This window comes from Phyllobates terribilis, unplaced genomic scaffold (genome assembly GCF_046119375.1).
Source record: "Phyllobates terribilis strain yellow unplaced genomic scaffold, ASM4611937v1 Scaffold_5__5_contigs__length_657084704, whole genome shotgun sequence".
NCBI classification, from domain to species: Eukaryota; Metazoa; Chordata; class Amphibia; order Anura; family Dendrobatidae; genus Phyllobates; species Phyllobates terribilis.
Genome location: NW_027362765.1, coordinates 611,600,228 through 611,624,908, shown reverse-complemented (window position 1 = coordinate 611,624,908; position 24,681 = coordinate 611,600,228). Strand labels below are relative to the sequence as shown.

At 42.0% G+C, this 24,681-nt stretch overlaps 1 protein-coding gene across 1 annotated transcript in view; it reads left to right on the top strand.

Annotated features, from left to right (window-relative positions):
* The window catches only part of CHUK (component of inhibitor of nuclear factor kappa B kinase complex), an 85,987-nt gene that overhangs the window by 46,055 nt on the left and 15,251 nt on the right, over window positions 1–24,681 (top strand). Inside the window, exons 12-17 of the mRNA XM_073686081.1 lie at window positions 7,089–7,212; window positions 7,288–7,439; window positions 16,806–16,867; window positions 17,398–17,507; window positions 22,836–22,885; window positions 22,964–23,060. Coding sequence (XP_073542182.1) covers window positions 7,089–7,212; window positions 7,288–7,439; window positions 16,806–16,867; window positions 17,398–17,507; window positions 22,836–22,885; window positions 22,964–23,060 — 595 coding nt within the window. The remainder of the gene's footprint in view (window positions 1–7,088; window positions 7,213–7,287; window positions 7,440–16,805; window positions 16,868–17,397; window positions 17,508–22,835; window positions 22,886–22,963; window positions 23,061–24,681) is intronic.

The following is a 24,681-nucleotide window of genomic DNA, read 5'->3' as shown; positions in this document are numbered from 1 at the left end:
TCCTTGTGTGTACCACATTGAGCATGGAGAAAAGAAAGAAGACCAAAGAACTGTCTGAGGACTTGAGAAACCAAATTGTGTGGAAGCATGAGCAATCTCAAGGCTACAAGTCCATCTCCAAAGACCTGAATGTTCCTGTGTCTTCCGTGCGCAGTGTCATCAAGAAGTTTAAAGCCCATGGCACTGTGGCTAGCCTCCCTAGATGTGGACGGAAAAGAAAAATTGACGAGAGATTTCAACGCAAGATTGTGCAGATGGTGGATAAAGAACCTCGACTAACATCCAAACAAGTTCAAGCTACCCTGCAGTCCGAGGGTACAACAGTGTCAACCCGTACTATCCGTCGGTGTCTGAATGAAAAGGGACTGTATGGTAGGATACCCAGGAAGACCCAACTTCTTACCCCGAGACATAAAAAAGCCAGGCTGGAGTTGGCCAAAACTTACCTGAGAAAGCCTAAAACATTTTGGAAGAATGTTCTCTGGTCAGATGAGACAAAAGTAGAGCTTTTTGGGAAAAAACATCAACATAGAGTGTACAGGAAAAAAAAGAGGCATTCAAAGAAAAGAACACGGTCCCTACAGTCAAACATGGCGGAGGTTCCCTGATGTTTTGGTGCCTCTGGCACTGGACTGCTTGACCGTGTGCATGGCATTATGAAGTCTGAAGACTACCAACAAATTTTGCAGCATAATGTAGGGCCCAGTGTGAGAAAGCTGGGTCTGCCTTCGAGGTCATGGGTCTTCCAGCAGGACAATGATCCAAAACACACTTCCAAAAGCACTGTAAAATGGTTTGAGAGAAAGCACTGGAGACTTCTAAGGTGGCCAGCAATGAGTCCAGACCTGAATCCCATAGAACACCTGTGGAGCGATCTCAAAATGGCAGTTTGGAGAAGGCACCCTTCAAATATCAGGGACCTGGAGCAGTTTGCCAAAGAAGAATGGTCTACAGAGCATTGTAAGAAACTCATTGATGGTTACCGGAAGCGGTTGTTCGCAGTTATTTTGGCTAAAGGTTGTGCAACCAAGTATTAGGCTGAGGGTGCCAATACTTTTGTCTGGCCCATTTTTGGAGTTTTGTGTGAAATGATCAATGATTTGATTTTTGCTTCATTCTCTCTTGTGTTTTTTCCTTGCAAGCAAATTAAATGAAGATAATACCAAAGAATTTGTGATTGCAATCATTTTCAGGAAGAAACTGAGTATTATCTGACAGAATTGCAGGGGTGCCAATACTTTTGGCCACCACTGTATATAACCTTCGATACAGGTAATAGTTATAGAGGGATCTCAGGTGAGCTTCCCTTGCGTGTGAAACGCCTGCATACATACAGTTATGGCCAAAATGTTGGTTTTAATAGTTTGCTGATTCAGTGTTTTTAGGTCTGTAGACAGATGCTTCTATGGTTACTGTAGCACAAGTATCAGCATTTCATCCATTTTTACACTTTTTTGAGGTTTAACCCCTTCACGACATATGATGTACATTTACATCGTGTGCTTGACTTTGAGGCAGGCTCTCACATGGAGCCCGCATCTTTTCGGGAAGATAATGGCTGATTTAATCAGTCATTATGTGCCTCTAACAGCTGTTAATCTGTTAAATGCCGCTGTCAATGTTTAACAGCAGTATTTAACACGCGCCAGTAGGGGGCGCGTCATTCCAAGCGCCCTTTAGGCAACCGTGACATGATCATGGGCCGCTGATGGGTTGCCATGACAGCCAGGGGTCTGCTGAAGACCTCCGTGCTTGTCATGATGATTCTTGTGTGAAAGCCTGCATGTAGCTGGCGTTAATGTGAGATCGTGATTTTTACTATACGTAGCAGTGCTGATGCATTGCTGTGTATAGTACAAGCGATGATCGCATCTTCAAGTCCCTTAAAGGGGTATTCCCATCTCCATGATCCTATATATAGTAGATGTAATAATAATATTATTAGCAAATACCTCCAATTAGAAATGTAGTATAGTTTTTCTGATTTGCTATGTCTCTTTCCTCATGTGCAGGGCATTACAGGACCTTGCGTATCCGTGGTTATGACCACTAGCAACTAACTGTCACTCTACCTCTCCTGCCGGCCTCCAGCGCTGTCTGCCACGGCTTCCCAGATGTTGCCATGACGACCCGATGTCGTCATGACAACATCCGGGTCACCAGACAGCAGGAAGATATTTTGGTTATGCACAGTGCATGACCAAAATATCTTCTGCATCTGCAGCGCTGACAGCCTGTATAGCACAGGGATGGTGCTCCATCCCTGTGCTATACAGGCGATCAGAATAAAAAAAAGTGAAAGTCCCATAGTGGGGCAAAGAATAAAAGTAAAAAAGTGTCAGAAAGTGAAAAAAAAAATAAAAAAAATATTTTAAAAAAATTGAAAAAAAATAATCCACCAAAAATAAAAATACACATATTTGGTATTGCCGCGTCCAGAACGACCTGACCTATAAAACTTTCCCACTAGTTAACCCCTTTTAGTGAACATGGTAAAAAAAATTAAAAAAAAAGCGAAGCAAAAAACAATGCTTTATCATCATACCGCCTAACACAAAATGGAATAACACGCGATCAAAAAGTCGAATATAAATAAAAATGGTACCGCTGAAAACGTCATCTTGTCCCGCAAAATACAAGCCGCCATACAGCTCCATCAGCCGAAAATAATAAAATAAAGTAATGCAAAAAAATATTTTTTTCTATAAAATGGCTTTTATTGTGTAAAAGCTCGAAAACATAGAAAAACTATATAAATGTGGTACCGCTGTAAACATACTGACCCAAAAAATAAAGCTGCCTTATAAATTTTACCACACGTGGAACAGCATAAAAAAATATGAAAAAAAAAAACAATTCCTGAATTGTTGGTTTTTGTTTATTCTGCCTCCCAAAAATCGGAATAGAAAGCGATCAAAAAATGTCATGTTCATGAAAATGGCACCAATAAAAACGTCAACTCATCCCGCAAAAAACAAGCCGTCACATGACTGTCGGCTAAAATGTGGAAAAATTATAGCTCTCAAAATATGGCGATGCAAAAACTAGATTTTACAAAAAAATGTGTCTTTTAGTGTGTGACAGCTGTCAATCACAAAAACCCGATATGATTCTGGTATCACTGTAATCACACCGACCCGAAGAATAAAGTAGTCTAATCACTTATACCGCATGAGGAACGGCGTAAAAAATAAACGCTAGGGTTAGGGTTGTGCTAGGGTTAGGGTTGTGCTAGGTTTAGGGTTGTGCTAGGGTTAGGGTTGTGCTAGGGTTAGGGTTGTGCTAGGGTTAGGGTTGGGCTAGGGTTAGGGTTGGGCTAGGGTTAGGGTTGGGCTAGGGTTAGGGTTGGGCTAGGGTTGGGGTTAGGATTTTTTTCAAAAGTAAAAAAGAAAAAAAGATGTCGATATGGCGACTAGTGTTGAGCGCAAGTGCTCGCTACTTGAGTTTGCATCGGGTGCTTGAGTATCGCGGGTGCTCGAGTGACATGCTCGAGTCTCCACCCCATATGCTTCGCAGCCAAAAAAAAACCTCGCGGGGATTGCCTGCCATGCACGAGCGATCCCCGCATGTTTTTTTTTGGGTGTCTAACAACCGTGAAACATGCGGGCGGGGACTCGAGCATGTCACTCGAGCACCCACGATACATGGTGTATACCTGAGTACCTGATGCAAACTCAAGTAGCGAGCACTTGCGCTCAAGACTAATGACAACTTATTCAATATGATGACCTAATGTTATCAAATTTTGTGTCGTACCTCTGGGTCCAAAATGTTCACTTGATAAAATCCTTGAAGGGTGTAGTTTCCAAAATGGGGTCACTTATGCGGGGTTTCCACTATTTAGGCACATTAGGGGCTCTCCAAACGCGACATGGCGTGCGCTCTCGATTCCAGCCAATTTTGCGTTCAAAAAGTCACACAGTGCTCCTTCCCTTCTGAAGCCTGTCGCCGCCCAAACAGTGTATTTTCCCCACATATGAGATATTGACGTACTCAGAAGAAATTGCACAGAAGTTTTTGGGGTCCATTTTCTCCTCTTACCCTTGTGAAAATAAAAAAATTGGGGCTAAAACATAATTTTTGTGGAAAAAGTTAGATTTTTTTATTTTCACGGCTCCATGTTATAAACGTCTGTAAAACACTTGGGGTTCAGGGTGCTCACCACACATCTAGCTAAGTTCCCTGAGCGGTCTAGTTTCCAAAATGGTGTCACTTGTGGGGGGTTTCCACTGTTTAGGCACATCAGGGGCTCCCCAAACGCAACATGGCATCCGCTAATTATTCAAGCAAATTTTACAATCAAAAAGTCAAATGGCACTCCTTCCCTTCTGAACCCTGCCATTCGCCCAAACAGTGGTTTTCCCCCACATATGGGGTATCTGCTTGCTCAGGATAAATTGCACAACAAACGGCATGGTGCAATTTTTCCTGTTACCCCTGCGAAAATAAAAAAAAATTGGGTCTAAAGTAACGTTTTTGTGAAAAAAGTTAAATGTTCATTTTTTTCTTACACATTCCAAAAATTCCTGTGAAGCACCTGAAGGGTTAATAAACTTCTTGAATGTGGTTTTGAGCACCTTGAGGGGTGCAGTTTTTAGAATGGTGTCACTTTTGGGTATTTCCTGTCATAAAGACCCCTCAAAGTGACTTCAAATATGATGTGGTCCCTAAAAAAATGGTTTTGTAAATTTTGTTGGAAAAATGAACCCTTATAGCTCCCTAATAATAAAAAAAAAAAAAAAAAATGTGGTTCCAAAATTGTGCTGATGTAAAGCAGACATGTGGGAAATGTTATTTATTGACTATTTTGTGTGACATATCTCTCTGATTTAAGGGCATAAAAATTAAAATTTTGAAATTTTCAAAATTTTCACCAAATTTCAGTTTTTTTCACCAATAAACGCAAGTGATATCAAAGAAATTTTACCACAATCATGAAGTACAATATGTCACGAAAAAACAATCTCAGAATCAGGGGGATCCGTTAAAGCATTCCAGAGTAATTACCTCATAAAGTGACAGTGGTCAGAATTGTAAAAATTGGCCTGGTGATTAATGTGCAAACCATCCTCGGGGGTAAAGGGGTTAAGGGAAGTAAGAAATACAGTAAGAAATTTAAAAAAAAAATGTTTTTAAAAATATTTGAAAAACAAAACAAAAACTTCAAATCACTTTAGGATAGGTCAGCAATGTCGGATCGTTCAGGGTCTGGCGGTGATCGCCGGCCAAACGTACCCACTTGCGGAGCTGTCCGTCTTCTAATAGTTGGCGCGGCAGGGTAGTGCACATCCACCTCCTATTCAAATCAATCGACCCCGACCGATCAGACATTGATGACCTATCTTAATTATAGGTTATCAATGCTAAAGTAGTGAACAACCTCTTTAAAACGTCACAGGTCTCAGAAAATGGCGACATAAGCAAAAAAAAAATTTTTCACCACATGAAAAATATATATATGCTTAGTATCTGCATAATCGTACTGACCTGGAGAATGATATTGGCAGGTTAGTTTTATCATATAGGGAACATGGTAACTAAAAAAAAAAAAAAAAAAAAATTTGCAATTGCAACGCGCTTGAAATTTTTTCCTTGATTTCCAGTGCATCACATGATAAAAATGAATGGTTTAATTCAAAAGAACGTGTGACGCAAAAACAAGCCTTCATACGGCTATGTAGATGGAAAAATTAGAAGTTATGGTTCTTGTAAGAAGGGGAGGAAAAAGCGACAACGGAAAATCGCCCTGTCATGAAGGGGCTAAGAGATAATGTTACTTGTTGTGGAGAATGACATGTTGGGGTAAGGAGGCTTATAGGCCATGCAATGCTCCTCTGGGAAATTAAAATATGCAAATTGCTTCTTCAGAGCAGAAGAGGACTTGAACTATTTCTACTTGCTACTTCCTTGGCAGCTGGATATCAGCTTCTGGGCCAAATCCTGCCTGTTGACAGCCCATTCTTCTCTCATTAATGCTTGGAGTTTATCACAATTTCTTTGGCTTTTTGGCCATCTGCTTTTTGAAGAGTCACCACAGATTCTCAATTGGATTGAGATCTCTGGAGTTTCCTGGCCTTGGACCCAAAATCTCAAAATGTTGTCCCCTGAGGCACTTTATCATCACTTACGCCTTGTGACACGGTCTCCATCATGCTGGAAAAGCTTCATCACTACATTGCTCCTTTGGGAGAATTGTTTCTTGGAGGATGTTTAGATATTCTTTATTCATGGCAGTGTCCTTAGGCAAAATTGTGAGTGAACCATTCCTCCCCCACTCCCATGGATTAAAAGCCCCTATTTTTGAATGGTCTCTGGGTGCTTTACTGTTGGACACAGGGACTCATGGTAGAGCTCTATTTTTTTTTCCCCGATAGTCGTTCTTCCAGTTGTCCCAAACAGTCTGTAGGGGCTTAATCAGAGAAAATTATTTTGCAGGAAGTACAGGGATTGGAATGAGAAAGACAGGGATAAAGTTATCTTCTCTAATAGAGAACCCTTAGATTGTTTGGAACACCTGGAACAATGACCGTCTGGAGGAAAAAAGGTGAGTGCTACCATCAGTCTTGTGTCATGCCACTGGTAAAGCCTCATGAGACCATTCATGTGTGGGGGCTTTTGTGGTGATGCTTTTTCCTGCATGATGGAGACCATGTCACAAGGCGAAAGTGATGACTAAGTGGCCAGTAATATAGAATGGGATCTATGGAAAATTAGGTTAATCTCCTTCAAAGCCACGGTAATATTAAAGGGATGGTTTTATCAACTGTTACCTGACCTATTCATATTAACATGAGTCCGTGTCTTTATAATCAGTGTGATAATATTGTCTATAAGGCCAATCTCTCCATTTGGAGAATGACGGTTTCCCTAATTCTGTTACCGGAATTATTCACACTTGTAAAGGAAAATCTGTCTATCTTTTGTTGGTTTATAGCATATCCTTTTTTCTTTTTTTAGTCTTAAAGGTATTTAATAATGATAACGAAAAGGAATTAATAGGGAAAAAAGACACGTAGAAGTTACCAATAACGTAGCCGACCCCTTTGAGTAGCTTAGTTCATTCATATGCTTTTCTTACTTCTACACAGTGCAGGATAGCAAAGCTCAGCTTCCCATACTGCACCTTCGTAAGGTGTGGGCCGAAGCTGTCCATTATGTGTCCGGCTTGAAGGAGGACTACAGCCGTCTATTTCAAGGCCAAAGGGCAGCCATGTAAGTTCTGTAGTCCTGATTGTTTAATGGATATGCTAGACTAAATTGTTTTCTGAAACATTGCTTGTGTTTTAGGCTTAGTTTGCTGCGGTATAATACCAATCTAACGAAGATGAAAAATACAATGGTGTCTGCCTCTCAGCAATTGGAAGCCAAGCTGCAGTTCTTCAAAAAAAGCATTGAAATTGACCTGGAGCGCTACAGTGACCAAATGGCCTACGGGATCTGTGAGTTACATGAGTAACATGTCAGATATATCTTATCCTTAATATGTCATAAATGCTTCCTCTGAGAAACGTTTTCTCGTTCGTCATTGGGGGCCACAGAAAACATGGAACCATGGGATAGTCTGCTGCCATCTGGAGGCTGACGCTATTAGTACATCTAATTGAAAATTGGCTCCTCCCCTGCATACTATACCTCGCCTGCAAGTATCAGGCTCTTCAGTTTAATGTAGTGTCAGTCGGGAGTCCAGGTCTGTCTCAGACCTGTCTTAAGTTAGCGGTTAGCCAATTTTCTTTTTTATGTTTCAGATGGATGTTCTAGGGTAACAGAGCACTCTGTGCACTCTGTTTCACACACGTAGCGACAGAGAGTACAGGCTGTAATTGTTCAGTCCGTATCCTCTCATGTTGGTGTGACCGGACAAATGTACCTTAACACATTCGTTAGTCAGGTACTGGGGCAGAGGTTCCATAAGCCAATGAGCCCTTTCCCACTGCCCCACATAGGGTGCGTGTGCATGGAGCAGAAGATAAAGGGTTCTAGATCTTCAAGACCGGTAACTATAACCCTGTCGTGAGCCCTTTTCCCTACTCCCTCTTTTTCTTTCTTCTTGAGAGTGCAAGGGAGTTGTGTGGTCACCTTTCCCTGCCATCTAGGGTGCTTACGGCTTTTTGGGAGAGGTCCTGTATGGGGTGATGTGCGTTTGCCACGTTAGGTGTTTAATCCCTTAGCCTGGGAAAGCTCAAGCTAGGGGCACTATGCACATAGACACCCTATATATCAAAATTGGGTGTAATCTTGCACTAGTCACACACTAGATCAAAGTTTATGATCAACTCGTTCACTGCTCTCACACCCCAAGCCAGTCGGTCGCCTGGAAGCCTCACCTGCTGGTCAGTCTGTGGGTCCTTTGGTCATCCATTCGACAGCCAATCAGCAGGTTCAGTTTTTATACAGTTTGCTGGTGAGACCCTCCCATCTGGCCAATCAGTGGGTCAAAATATGCCCACCCTCTGACCAATTAGAGTGAGCCACACCATGTTCCTGTCATGGAGGCCACGCCCCTTTCTCTTCCTGTGGTTTGGGCTCCATTTTCCCTGGGTATTCAGCCAGGTTGGTCTTCTACAATTGCTCCAGCACGACTCAACACACTGGCCGGCCTAGGTACCCTCTGTCACAATTTTGTTGGGCACCATAGAGATCTCTGACCTTAGCGACCCTTGGACCAGGTAGGCTGTTGTTGGGCAATCCAACATGCAGTGTCCCCGCAGCTCCTCTCTTCTATCAACATATAGTTACCTTCCTGCATGTGTTGGAAGATCGGGTTTCCCTCTAGCCAGGCCTTAGCGTATTGCACTGCTGGTACCTCCCTAGTCCTTTTCTGATTGCTGCCCAAGGCATTCCCGTGACCTTGGTATGAGAATGTGCCCCTGCATGGGCCCCCAGCTCCTTTCTACCCTAGACCTTGGGTACTATGGTCACTGCCCAGTCTCTGCTCACTGCTTCATCTCATACCAATGCCCGCAGTTATGGGAAGTCATTCTTCAGGACCAAGCAAGCGGTTGGTCAGTCAGGCAACCAACACTAGTGGTGTCCTGGCAGTTCAGTCGTATTTATCTGGGCCAGTCTTGGGAGGAATTGTGTTCTCCAGACTGCCGTGGTTACCCCAAGGTAGGCGCAGGTTCTCAGTCGTTCAGTCTGTTGCGATTTACACTTGTTACACCATCTGCACTTTATTTGTCAGTTGCACACTCCACTCTTAGATTCACTGTAGCCTTGTCACAGCGGGCACCAAGGTTGCCAGGGTGATATATTCCTGGTCTGCGGTCGTGAGGCATCTAACAGTCTCCTCCTGGTTTTTGGTACGCTGAACGCTCCCAAAGAGTCAGACCAACCAACTGAGGCTGTACAGCCGGGTGAAGCTAGCAGAGAACCCTGCAACCTAGATTCTATTCGATCTATCAGCCGGAGTAGAACACACCCGCCAGCTAAGGTTTTAACCAGGTGAGTCAAGACCCACCGGTTGAAGCAAAGATTATATGGACCACTGTCTAGAGCGAGTAAAATATTCCAGATGAGCCCTCACAGCCGTGCAGTTTCCACAGGTGATCCTGTAACTGGGACACTAGGTGGACCACCTCCCACAGCAGGTAAGGTGGTGCGTCACAGGAGTGGTCCTGCTAGCACTCTACCTCCTTCCTGGGTGAGTCAGGCCCATGGGGATTTCTATCTGTTGAGCGGTTGAGCGCACCACATGTTTAGCAATCTATAGGTGCTCCAACCACCTCTCTCAGTGGCTCTGAACCCTCAGCAAGGACTTCTTTGGTGGAGGAGTTGGTCAGATCAACAAATAGATTGCGCTCAGAGGGATGTATTGTTCAGGTAAGTCTGACAGTATCCTGACAATGCTCCTGTTTGTCTACACCTGAGCCTTCTGAGCAGTACGTATGGTGAGGGCAGCTATGATCTGCTCTCCCTTAGGGGTAGTTCCAGTTTGGGCCCCTTAGATCGCTCATATCCACTCTCTTCCAGTGGGGTCAGTTATCTGGCAGAGCTTCTCAGCAAGGACATGACCGCGCAAGTGAACCTGACTGTACTCAGCGAGTTCGATCTTTTAACCAGTGTCTTCTCATTTTTAGGTCATATCGCACAAGTGAGCCACATGTCATTGAAAGCAGACCAGGCGAGGCTCTTTCCACTTACCTTAGTTGGTTGAACCAAGCAAGATCCCTTGCAGAGTGGATCACAGTAGCAGACTGGCAGAACACTGATCTCGTTCCTTGATGAGTTAGTCCATCGAACTCAGACTAATCAGTTCAGGGTAGCATGTAACCGGCGCTAAGGGGACCCTGACCACTTCCCAGGACAGATGCCTCTTCAGAGAGGAGTCAGTCAGGTGAACGGAGACTGTTAGTTTTGCAGATTACACAAGCATTGTTCTGACCATTTATTTTTTCTCAGCAGGCCATTACCACAAGTAAGGACTTTTTTGTTCAGCTGATCACGAAGGCAATCCAGTTGGCACCAGGACCACTATCCAGGGCGAGTCACTGTCTAGCGGATACTGCTTGGTAGGTCAGCTTGCACACATGGATTAGTGGGCAACTTGACTTCGTCCTAGGTGAGTCAGTCCAGCTAATTCAGACCCATTGGTATGTCAGGTGAACAAACAGATCTCTGATGTCGTCCTAGGCCAGACCCACCTATCGACGAAGACCTTTTTATTTGGCAAAGTTGCAGGACTTCTGTGCACTTTTTCAACTTCCAGCCAGTGTTTTTGTCTCAAAAAGAAACCTCTCATCTTAGTGCATCCCTTAAGCAATCCAGGTAGCCCTGCTTAGGCTATTCCACTGAAGAACAAGGATTCCCTTTAATAGGAACATTTCCTCTAATTCTAGAGACAGGGGTTACTTACTTGCCCAGCAAATCTTTTTTGCTTGGCAGTATGTGATGCAGATGCCTTACACTCATTTAGTCATCTTCAGTCAATATGAGACCGTCGATCAGATGCATCACGGTTAATGGTTCCTGAGTAGGGCAGTACTTTTTTTAGTAGTATTGTGTGACTATTGGCCTTTCTTTTGAGGCGATTAGTTCAATACTTGATTTTATCCTTTATACTGTCTGTCTCCACCTTATCCTAGTCCGGTTTCCCTACAGTTCTTGATGCTTAGGTTGGAGAGCTGGGAGTGCTTCCATCCTGTCACCTCCTAAGGGAGCCCTGACCAAATTCGTCTCATTTTGGTGTTAATGCAGGTTTTCCAGACTATCAATTTCTGATATGTTGCCTGAATCCTCAGGGTGTGTGGAGATTTTACGCCTTTCAGGGTCTCCCATGTAGCCTACGACCTACACTAGAGCTTCCCCCAGTAGGTGATGGGTCAGGGCAGATGTCTGGGTCTTCCACATTCCAGAGGAATCTTGGTCTTTCCTTAGTAGGGCAGGATTCTCTTTACCCAGCTTGGTCTGATTATTTTGAAAGCTGATTCTGCTTAGGATCCTGCAGTTTGAGTCCAGAACCCCTGTTCATCGTGTCACATGCCCCCAGACACCAGCTGTCTTCTTCTTCCCAATTTTTTGGTCATTTAATTTATGATTGGTCCACAGTTTGGAAGCCTCTGGGCCTTTCAAATTTAATCAGTCTGTCTAAGGTTAGGGGAAAAAGGGCCTTAACCCCTTCACGATTTTGAAGATACCAAGTACGTGCATGATCTAACAAGTTTGTATGAGAGCAGACTGACAATTCTAATGCATTGCAAGCAATGCTGGGGCATTGCAGTGCATTATGACTCAGGGATCAGACTGCTGAAAGCGAAAGTCCCATAAAGGGACCAAGTAAAAAAAAATGTAAAAATAAGTATATATTTTTTTTTTATAAAAAAAAATGTGTGTGTGTATGAATACATACATACATCCATACATACAGTGGGGAAAATAAGTATTTGATACATTGCTGATTTTTGGACGTTTTCCCACCTACAAAGAATGAGGTCTGTAATTTTTATCGTAGGTACTCTTCAAATGTGAGAGACAGAATCTTAAAAAAAATTCAGAAAATCACTTTGTATGATTTGTATGGCCCCTCAATGTCACTTCAAATGTGATGTGGTCCCTAAAAAATGGTTTTGTAAATTTTGTTGGAAAAATGAGAAATCGCTGGTCAACTTTTAAACCCTTCTAACTTCCTAACAAAAAAAAAATTATGTTTCAAATAGTGCTGATTTAAAGTAGACATGTGGGAAATGTTATTTATCAACTATTTTATGTGACATAACTCTCTGGTTTAAAGGCACAAAAATTAAAAGTTTGAAAATTGCGAAATTTTTGCCAAATTTCTGTTTTTGTCACAAATAAGCGCAAGTCATACCGAACAAATGCTACCACTATCATGAAGTACAATATGTCATGAAAAAAACAGTCTCAGAATCAGCGGGATCCATTGAAGCGTTCCAGAGTTATTACCTCATAAAGTGACAGTGGTCAGAATTGTAAAAATTGGCCCGGTCAGGAAGGTGAAAACAGGCTTGGTGTAAAGGGGGTTAAGGATCACTTTTCTGCTATTTATTTAGCATCTGTTTCATAGGTGAAAACCTATGGGGTAGCATTTGTATGGCAATACCCTCCTTTTTAAATTTTTGCATGCCTATATTGAGCTAAGTAAATCAACAGGTTTTGGTCCAAAAGGGGCAAGTTCACACCATTATAGAACAATAGAAAATCAAAATCAGCCTTCCAAGTGTCCCAATCAAGGAAAGTGGAAAGAACCGTGTGACCACAGAAGTATGTAATAAAATATAAATTTTATTAATGACAGAATAAAAACACAGAAAAAATATTAAAATCTGTGCCTCTCATGTGAGGAATTGGCCTGACCATAGGCCAAGTAATAGAAAAGTATGCAGAAAAATACAAATATGACGTGCATAAGATATCTGCAAATATCAAGTACACCACATCTTAGGTAGCCGTATATAATAGACCATGGAGATTGAATACAAATGCAGCTAGAAATAAATTGCATGCTAAAGTGATAGTGCAGAATACCAGCAGGAAAAATACATGTCAAATAAGGATACATACCTAAAAAAAAAGGTGCCAATATTAAATATAAGGTTATAATATCAGAAGGAAGATGAGTGAAATGGCTATTGAAGCTCAATACTCACTAAGTAGTGTCACCTAAAGCAGTGGTTGAATGCAGGTATGTAAGATGACTATATGTATAAAAAGTCTGCTGAGCACACTAAATGTTAAATAGAGCACACAAAGAAATAGACATTAGTTGTAGGTTAGATGGCTACCTATGTGTGGTTAGTAGATGACTGCAGCATGGAAAGTGGCCGTCAGGCGTCCCTCCACCCCTACGCATGTTTCAGAACTCCTTCCTATTGAGCTAGGACAGACTCGCAAGAGCTAGGTTCCTACCTTGGATTTCTTGGTCGAGCAGAATATTACTTGTAGGCCATGGGTCAGGAGTCTCTGTCCAAGCAGGGCAAACTTGTGGCCACCGTGTGATTCCACGGGATCCGGGAAATCTCTAGTGGGGCCTGTCGCCCTTTGGTCTTCCCCTTATCGCTGATTGGAGAGAACCCTCTATTTTGGCTTTCTAGTGGTTTCCTCTTTCCTAGTGTTCATCTCTGGGACAGTAGTCTGGCATTTGGCTCCCTCCTTTCGCCTTAGCGGGATTCTGCACCTTTTCACTTTAATAAGAAGATTGCTTTCCTTCCTTTTAGATACTTTACCTCTCATCTTCCTGAGAGGCTCTCAGAGAATCAGACAAAGTCAGAGCTGTGCATCTGTACCTGTCTCTCAGAGCTCTGTTCGGATGTCTTGTGGTCATCCCGGTATGCTTTGGCAGAGGTTCTACTGCCTCTAGGATGATCATTGCTCGCGGAATCAGATCAACCATTAGCAAGGCTTGTAGGGCAGATGCCAATGCTCCTCCATTCAGGGTTAGGGAGCACTCTGCGTGGAGTGTAAGAGTTTCCTGGGGTGTTCTTCTTCAGACATCAGTTCTGCAATTATATAAGGCAGGGTATCAGTGCAAATCTTTTCTAGCTTTTACAGAGTCCACTATTGCTCAGGCGGCAGCTTGAGCAAGAGTGAAAAACCTCTGTGGTAACAGTATAATATTTGGTTTTTCATTGCCATCCCAGAGACAGCTTTGGGATGTCCCAAGGTTTCTATGTCCCCCAATGAGACGAATGAGAAAAGTAGATTTTTGGTACCATAAAATCTGTTTCTCGTAGTATTCATTTGGAAACATAGCAACCACCCTTGGTTGCCCAGTCTGGTGTGCATTTACTTTGATTTTCTCTTGAGTTGTAATTTGATTATTTTCCTTGTATGTTGTAATTCTTTTTTGAGCTTTTCCTACTTCTTTCTCACTAAACTGAAGACCCTTATGCTAGCAGGCAAGGTATGTTCTGCGGGGAAAGTGCCAATTTTCAACTAGATGTATAAATAGTGTCAGACTCCATGTGACACCAAACTATCCCATGGTTTCATTTGTCCCCCAATGAAGACTACGAGAAACAGATTTTACGGTGAGTAGCAAAAATCTACTTTTAGGCACTTAAGAAAGGCTTTGCTTGTTTTGTAAACTGAGTAAAATATACAGGCAGGTTTTAAAAAAACACATTTCTCTATTCTAAAAATTGATTTTGTATATCCTGTACTGTTAGACACCTTTAATGAAGCCTAGTATTTGACCATTCCTAACAATTAATCCTGGTATAAATTCACTATCAGGTCAGTTAGGATCCCTACCGTATTTGAACAATGGGAAATATAAAATTAATACTAGAAACAATGATTGATTTAATCTTTTGCGACATTTCCAGTCGCTCAAAAGTTTACAGACACATGGGTTCTTTTTGACCTCATTGCCTTTTATCCGTTTAACTTGGGTGAAACTTTTCAGGCTGCCTTCCACAAGCTTCTCACAAATGGTTGCTGAGATTTTGGCCCATTCTTCCTGGCATACTGGTGTAGCGGAGTCAGTTTTGTAGGCCTCCTTGCTTGCAAACTCAGTTTTATTTCTGCTAATACATTTTCTTTGGGATTGAGGGTCAGGGATTTTTGAAGGCCCCATCATTACATTTATTTTCTTGACTAAGCCACAACTTTGGGAGTATGCTTGTGGTCATTGTCTTTGTAAGACCCATTTGTGCCCAATCTGTAATTCCTTGACTGATGACTTTAGATGTTGCTCCAAGATTACTTTAGATGTTGCTTCAAAATTTCCACATACTGTTCTTTCCTTGTAATGAGCAATCAGCCCGCAATATGATGTTGCCCCACTTCTGCTTCACATTTGGGATGGTGTTCTTTGGCTTGAACGCCTCCCTTTTTTCCTTCATACCAATGGTCATTCTGGCCAAACAATTCAAATTGTTTCATCAGAGCAGTCTGTGTGTATCCAAAAAAATAAGTCTATAGGTGGAACAAGCACATAATAAAAGATCCAATCTCAATTAACATTTAAAAAATGCCTGGAGATGCATATATCCCGCCCAGTGGTACATAGCGTTCTAGGAGAAATACTAACTTGGTTAGTTACCATCTAAAGATCCTATCCCAATATGTAGTAGGACATTTTTTTAGAACAATTTTTCTTGAGTACTTTGGTTCTCCCAGTGGTAATCTTGCAGTGGCATGTTTAAGATGATATGATCTCACTTGGAGAATCGTTTTATCGGCCATACTTATTCTAGAAGTTCTAAAAAAAAATAATAATAATAATATCATCTCCCTCCTATTACCCTCAAAGTAAAGTGTAAATTCTAGGTGTTATTACCAATGTACCGTGTCAGGTGCGGTACAGCCCCCACTTCAGATGCCTTGAATAACTCTGGTAGCTTCAGGCATTTTAAATTTGCCTCTAAGGATGTACTGGACTTGTGCAGGTCCACCATTCTTTTTCTGATGTCTTATACAATTAGCTTTGATTTTCCCATGATATCAAGAAAAAAGGCTTTGAAGGTAGGCGGTACAATACTGCACTATGTATACATCCAATTACCTTGACTTGCGTCAATTGGTCAATCAGAGACTCCTAAAGCCACAACATCATTTCTGGAAATTCCTAAGGTATTCAACTTGGTGTATGTTAACTTTGGACCAGTTACAATCTGATATTTTAATTATAAATGAAATTATTGGTTTGTGAACATTTGTTGAAGAAAATGCTAAAACTATATTTTGTTGCCATAGTTTTAATGACTTCAATCTAAGTGTATATAGATTTATAACTTCAGCTGTATATTTATGAAGTTCAGACTTTAGCCCAAACTAATCCAATCCCTCTTTAGTCTTTTCAGGATGTTTGTGCTCAGCCCTTACAAGCTGAGCTGTGGAGTCGGTAAGCCAAACCTTCTACTCCTCAATTTCCCTGACTTCCGACTCCGACGCTAACTCTACAACTACAACTCTACAGCACGGCCTCACTACTGCGCATGTACATAAAGTGCAGCACAGATTCATCTCAACTAAAAGCTGAGATCCTTAGATCAGGAATAGAACAGACATTTATAGGACATTTCATAACTTTCCCAAATGTTTATGAAAAATTTACAGTACATCATTTAACTACTTTACCCAATTTATTATATATTTTAGGAGTTGGTCCATTTTATACCAACTCCACCAAAATGGACGCCAACTCCACAGCCCTGCTTACAAGTACATATTTCTATTGATGTGATAGGACGTTTTGGGTGTAGCAATGTCATGAAGCTCCTTTAATTCATATGATTCTTTTATTTGTTATTTTGGATGACTCTAGAAATGTACCAGATATTGGCATAAAAGATGGACTGTCTTTTGGTTGTTTTATAATGTGGTGAATTTTATATATTGTCTTTTAGCATCTGAAAAGATGTTGAGAGCCTGGAAAGAAATGGAAGATCGAGCAGTTGGTTGTGCAAAGGTATTAGGTTTTGGGATTTTTTTTTGTTTGTTTTTTTAATTTAAAAACATTTTTTTCAACAAGAGAGAGAAGTAGGAAAGCATCACAATTTTTGTTTCCAGTTGTAATTTTTTGGGTGGGGGTGTGGTTAAAAATGTAGACTCAAAAACGGCATATGTATTGCAAAGTTGAAACTCGACAAAGGCGTTGAGGTTTTTTTTACCTTTTCAATTCAATGAAAATAAATTCTAGTTGCTGGAAATGTTACTAATACAATGCAATAGTTCCCATAGAATCAAGAATCTGGATCAGAGTCTGTGATATCATGTATCATATCGCGGTGCTGTCTTAAACATGACATGGATTTTTGATGTTGGTGACTTACTCTTCCCTTGCTACCAGCACAACAATATTTCACCCTAGTCTTTCTTGTTTCCAAAGTGCTCTCCTATTTTGCTTGTGGTTTGGGGCTCCTAAGCTCATCATCAGACAAGTACAGTTTTATGTGATTACAATGCACTTTTTTGATCTTATGTTTTATGTATACACAGGCTGGAGAAATTTCCTTCCTGGATGACCAAATAATGGGCCTTCACACCGAGATAGTTGAACTGCAGCGGAGTCCCTATGCTCGCAGACAAGGGGATGTTATGGAGCACCTGTAAGATTCAGTATTTGCATGTTTTGGGGTTTTCTTTGCAATGTGGACCTGATGTGACTTGAGGAATTGTGAAATGGCAAGAATTTTAATAATTATAGAAATACCAAGGTAACCTGAAAGGTAAAGCCTGACAATGCTTTTATTCAGTATTAACATTGCGGCACATGCTGTTCATTCTTGACTGGTAGTGAGAATGGAGCAATGGATATTTTTTAAAAAAGAGTTGGCAAGAAGTTACAAAAGTAAGGTAGATGGTTACAATATTGATTTCATTGGTTGTACACCGCAGTCTGAGTCTGGATGTTTGTGTACTGTGCAGCTGCTGGTCAGTAGTATGATGCTTTCCAAAATGCCATGTCAATTTGCAGTAAATATGTGGCACAATCAACTGTAAGAACAAGTTCAATCATGAAGCATACTTACTAGAGATAAGTGGATCAGACATAATTTGAATTTTCCTGGGCAAATCCGCATGAAGTTATGCTTCGCAAATAGAATGTCTTTTATGCTCTGGGCTTTCTCCAGACAGAGACTTCTTTTTCTATTCTAACTCTCATGATGTCTATACAAGAATCGACTATTTCTTGTTAAGACATCAGGACATTTCTTTGCTTCTTGGAGCCAATATAGATAATGTCATCTTCTTGGATCACTCACTTGTTAGTGTCTCAGAAGCTCTTCCTGCCTTTAGAGCCAGACAGTGCCAGTGGCATCTGAACTCAACCCTCCTCGATGATCCAGTCGTGAGGACAGATTTTCAAAATTCCCTGGACACACATTTCCCAGTAAACTCTGTTGAGGGTACGGACCCTGTGCTGTGTGGGAGGCACACAAGTGTTTGATTAGAGGTATCCTCATTAAGCATGGCGCCCGTAAAAAAGAGAACGTGCTCAGGAGATCACCTGTCTGCTGGGAGAGATTGAAAACCTATAGGGATCACACAAACACTCTGTCTGATGACATAGGAAGGTCTTTGATAGTCAAACGTAAATCTCTCCGTTCCTTATTCCTATACAAATCAAAAGCTGACCTCACTAAATGCCGTCGTCATTATTATGAACAATGCAATCAAAGTGGTAAGTCTCTGGCTAGAGCCCTAAGAATGCAGAGAGTTAACACATATATCCCTTCACTCATGGATCAAAGACACAAGCACCTTCTCTCTGACGTCGTAGAGTTTTAAAAATTTTTACTCTTCATTTTACTCAGTAGACTCAACTAATCCTTCTACACAAAGTGCCGACTTTAAATCACGCATTCAAACATACATTGAGGAGTCTGGCTTCTCCTCTTTGTCAGAAGCTGCAATAGATTTCCTCCAACTATCATTTACTATAGGGGAACTACAAACAGCTGTAAAAGAAACCAAATCAGGGAAAGCCCCCGGCCCAGATGGGTTTTCACTAACATATTATAAGTTGTTCCTGGAATCTTTCTCCCCATCTTATTTCTAGCCTTCCCCTCTGGTTTTCATTCTCACATTGGAACCCTTTCTTAGGAGAATTCGGTCTAACAATAACAGAGTGGGTTCCTGCATTCGTGGCTCTCCATACAAGATTACTGCCTATGCAGACGACCTGCTTTTTTCATCAATAAACTGACTATTTCCTTACCTAACTTGATGACAGAATTCAGTATATACAATAGCCTTTCAAATTTTAAAATTAACTTTTCCAAATTAGAAGCCTTGAACATTAATATTCCACATTCCGTCCTGGCATCCTTGAAAACCGCCTTTTAGTTTTAAATAGGCTAAGTCAGGTATAAAATATTTAGTAATATTGTTACCATTGACATTAAACTAATGTACTTTCTTAATTTTCCTATGTTACTTAATTCGGTGCAGGCAGAGGGACTGCTATAAATGGATGGGGATTGCCTTTTACATCGTTTGGCAGAAGCGCAATCTTTAAGATGAATATTCTCCCTCGCATCTTATACGTCAATCAGGCTCTCCTGATCGGCATTCCCTCGTCCTTCTTTAGGGGTCTCGCTGTGGTCCAAACTAAATTCATATGGTTAGGTAAACCTCCAAGTATCGGTAGGGCCACACTGTATCGTCCAAAGTCCTCGGGGTGTAGCGCTACCTGATTTCAGATCATATTACGTTGCCTCTCACCTTTCTAGAATTCTGGATTGGTGTTGGAACGGGTTTGGAAAAGCATGGGTTGGGATTGAACAAAGTTTTGCAAACATCCCTCTAATAACTGTCCCTTGGCTAGATCTATCTAGGGTTTCTACACTCAAAACTCATCCTTTAATTGGGACCACTTTTGCATGCTGCAATAATCCCTCTGTTCATTCATCAATGCTGCCTCTATGTACCCTATCTTGGGTAATCCGCTTTTTCCCTCTGGAATGCAGGATGACATTTTTCACTCCTGTTTTAACAATGTCTATTTTGGAGTGACACATTTGGACAAGGAAACTTATGGCCTTCAAAAGAATAGCTTCAGGTTGTCTTGACTACCGGATTTTTCGGACTATAAGACGCAGCTAGGTTTTAGAGGAGGAAAATATAAAAAAAAAATTTAAGCAAAAAATGTGGTCATGATGCACTTTTAAGGGAGAGGGGGTCTTCTGCTGACACTGGTATAGGGTTAATGTCCCCCAATTCTGACAATATCCCCCATCCTGGTATATATGCCCCCCCCCTTCCTTTTATACGTGGTCCCCATCCCCATCCTGGTATGCCTGGCACCCCTCCATCCTGGTATGCCTGGCACCCCTCCATCCTGGTATGCCTGGCACCCCTCCAACCTGGTATGCCTGGCACCCCTCCATCCTGGTATGCCTGGCACCCCTCCATCCTGGTATGCCTGGCACCCCTCATCCTTATCCTGGTATGCATGACACCCCTCATCCCCAATCCTGGTATGCATGGCACCCCTTATCCCCAATCCTGGTATGCATGGCACCCCTCATCCCCAATCCTGTATGCATGGTTCCCTCATCCTTATCCTGGTATGCATGGCACCCCTCATCCCTATCCTGGTATGCTTGGCACCCCTCATCCCTATCCTGGTATGCATGGCACCCTTCATCCCCTATCCTGGTATGCATGGCACCCCTCATCCCCTATCCTGGTATGCATGGCACCCCTCATCCCCTATCCTGGTATGCATGGCACCCCTCATCCCCTATCCTGGTATGCATGGCACCCCTCATCCCCAATCCTGGTATGCATGGCACCCCTCATCCCCAATCCTGGTATGCATGGCACCCCTCATCCCCAATCCTGGTATGCATGGCCCAGTAATCCCCATCCTGGTATGCATGGCACCCCTCATCCCCAATCCTGATATGCATGGCACCCCTCATCCCCAATCCTGGTATGCATGGCACCCCTCATCCCCAATCCTGGTATGCATGGCACCCCTCATTCCCAATCCTGGTATGCATGGCACCCCTCATCCCTATCCTGGTATGCATGGCACCCCTCATCCCTGTCCTGGTATGCATGGCACCCCTCATCCCTGTCCTGGTATGCATGGCATCCCTAATCTTTATCCTGTTATACATGGTCCCCCTAATCCCCATCAAGCTGCACATAAAAAAAAAAATAAACACTCCTACTCACCTTTCTTCTCTCCTCCAGCGCTGCGTCCGGTCTGCCTGCACTGATCTCTCCATGTGAGCCGCGCATGGCGTCACTGCCATGCGCACAAGGAGACAGATCAGCAGCCGGAAGTCACTGCTCCCCACGCCTGGACTCTGTGCGCTGGGAGCAGTGACTTCATGCTGCTTAATAGCTGGCACACAGCGGAGCGCAGAAGGCTCCTGCTGCTGCCGGGCTATCGCGTGTGCCCGCTTATTAAAGGGCATGAATATTCACCCCTCCCCACGCCCATGGGCGTGGAGAGAGGTTGAATATTCATGCCCTTTAACAGAGGGCACAGGCGATTCCGGCAACAGCAGGAGCCTTCTGCGGCTAAGCTGTGTGCCGCTGTTAAGGAGCAGTGAATATTCATTTTCTTTAGCAGCTGCCTCCTGTGCCCCGCTCCTCCACAGCTACCGCTCCCCCCACACCCTGTATATATATATATATATATATATATATATACATACATACCCCCCCCCTCCCCCAACATTCAGACTATAAGACGCACCCCCCATTTTCCTCCAAAATTTTGGATGATAAAAGTGCGTCTTATAGTCCGAAAAATACGGTACTTCACCCTTAGGACACTTTCTTCACTCTCCCACTCAGAGCCTTTTATACAAACGATAAATCAATCTTTGAGGTGGAATGTTCAAATACCGGCCCATTAAGACCTACTCTGTCATTCTCATATCCCCTCTTGATTGAACCCCTGGATCAGTCTAAAACACGCTTCCAATTTCAACTCACCTACACTCTGTTTCCAAATGCTAGTCTCATGTGTTGGAGATGTGAGGAGGAGGAGGGTGACCTGTTAATTATTTTCTGGACCTGCAAACTCCCTTCTCCTTTCTGGGCTAAAGCACAATTAGTGATTCGTAAACTCACTGATCTTATTTCAGACATTGACCCAGCTCTCATACTTCTCCATCACAGTGATATCTCTTTAAAAACGTATAAAAACTCGATACTGAGACATATGATTTAGAGCGTGCATTCCTTTGTTATAGAAAAGTGACTCTATCCCGACAATCTCACTCTGGTTTTCCAAATCAATTAGATTATGTTAATGGAGGAGCTCACCTCCACGATCAATAACTTCCATAACAAATTCTACAAAACATGGTTCTATTGGCTGAAGTTTAATACTGGACTAAGTCTACACTTTAGGAGCCTCTCTGACGTTCTCCTTACCCTCTTCCCCATACATCCCATCCTCCTTTGCCTTTGTGTGTGTTTGTGTTTTTAGTTTAATTTCTCTTGCTTTTTTTTATTATCCCTCTTAGTTAATTTCCATGAGTATGTAATGATTTATTGTTGTATTTTGAGTCACCACGCTGGCACATTCTAAAACACGTTGAACCAATGTACAACCTGTGACTCTATCTTGGATTGTGTTGACTTCTCTTTATTTTATTTCAAATGCTATGAAAATACTGTTTATTGTTATTTCTATATGGTCTTGTTTGACTCACAACTTTTGGTACAATTAGTGCCCTGTGTTTGCATTTGTATTTTTTTTTCTCAAAACTTAATAAAGATAAATTTATAAAAAAAAAGGATGGCTGCCACAGATGGCCACCATTTTGCTGAATTTATGTGGAACGAATTACAAAAAAATCAATCTTCTCCAGACTGCGGATTTTTGTAAAGCTTTTTTGTTATAGCATTTCCTTAGGTAGGAGAATCTTTTCCACAGATGTTATCTTTCCTTTCACTTTATTCAGGGAACAGAAGGCTATAGAATTATACAAGCAATTAAAGCCACGAGCTCCAGGTACAGTATCTCACTACGTGATGTCTGCACACCAGATTAAGATTTAGCATGAATAATGATTATTATTTTTTCTTGCAGATAATGCCTACAGTGATAGTACAGAGATGGTTAAAACAATTGTACTCACTGTGCAGGGCCAGGATAAGGTTCTAAAGGAGCTTTTTGGACATTTAAGGTACTTAGATTAGTGGACAAAAATAAAGTGCCATTGTGAGTGTGTTAAAATGATGTAATATTCTGTAGATCTCCTGCCTGAGGAGGAGCTGGATGGATTCAGAAGTGGTGAAATTACTACACAATTATACTATAAAGTTGAATCATAAAAGGAAAATGAGACTCCTATAAAATCTATTACTCTAGCAGTAGTTCTAAATGACCACTACACTGTTTCCTCTTGAAAAAGCCTCCAGCACTTAGTAAATGTAGACAATATATTATTTTATTCTGTCATTGGGGGGCACTGGCACATTGGGTGTGGGCTGCTGCTACTGAGAGCCTAACACTAAGCAAAAAATAAGAAGGTTATGGTTCATCCTTGAGGCCCTGCACGAATTCATTGTGTAGTTTGGTATTCGTACGTGATAGATATTCTTGCTTTTCTCTAGAAAAAATTTATTTTATGTTGTTTTTTCCCCGTTTGTCATAAACACTGATGTATTACAGTCTCTGCTATCCTTCCACATGCTGAGCAAACACGGTCATCTCTACTGTACTGTTGAATACCCAGCTCAATGAAGAAAAGCTGTACCAGTGCTCTTGCCCTAGGGATAAACAAGAACCTTTCAGTCATCTTTTCTAGCTTCTGGTGCACTCTTTTCGTAACCCTGGAATTCACCTGTCAGCCCTAGCCGCCCCGCCTCACTTTACCAGCTCTCCTGCTTCTACCACCTTGGGTAATGAAGCATTACGTGCTTTTCAGAGGTGAGGTATGGTTACTGCACTCGCCACTGGTCAGACCCAACTCCTTTCTCATTCACTTTTGTATCCTCTTATTCCAACTTGGAGTTGCCAACTTTTTTTTTATTTGGTGCAGGGCACAACTTATCTAAAAATCAGACCGCTAACATTTTTTTTAAATAGATCAGAAAACTAAGTAGTAAAATCCTAAGTAATAGAAGTGTTATGTCTCCAGCTTAGAGTACTGATATGGACACATTAGCGGTGTCTATTGTGAAAGGTAAGATGATGGTATTTACAATGGCAGTAATCTGTACACGCTTTCCCTAGCTTCACAAATCACATATGTAAAAAAGTTCCTTATTTTTCCTTGCAGTTTCTGTACTGATGAGATAACTATATTCCATATCTGGGCTCCTATGGCCTTATTGCCCCCGTATAGAAGGCCTGTTAGCCACAGCAAAATTAATCTCAGGTCTGCTGGCCAAGCTTTTTCCCTTTATTTTTCCTGAGTGGGTGGGTAGTAGTAATGAGCGAGCATGCTCGGATACTGTGTTATTCGAGCGCGCTCGAGTTCGGATACAATAGCGGGTGTGTTCGAGTCAAATGTGCGTGTACCCGCAGCTGCATGTTTCATGGCTGATACACAGCTGCTAAACAAGCGGAAAATGCCCGATATCTGAGCATTCTCACTCATCACTAGTTGGTAGTAAATGTTCCCACTTGTCCATTGAGCTTCTTTCGGTTTAGCGCACCACTATTGACCCTTCGCTTAGCCTCTCTAATTGTTGGTGTTCTTCTAATACAGTTCCTTGGTTTTTTATACCAATTTTAAGACTAGTCCTCTCCAGTGAAGCACTGCCCTCTCTTTCGTAGACAGATTTGATAATACCTTTGTT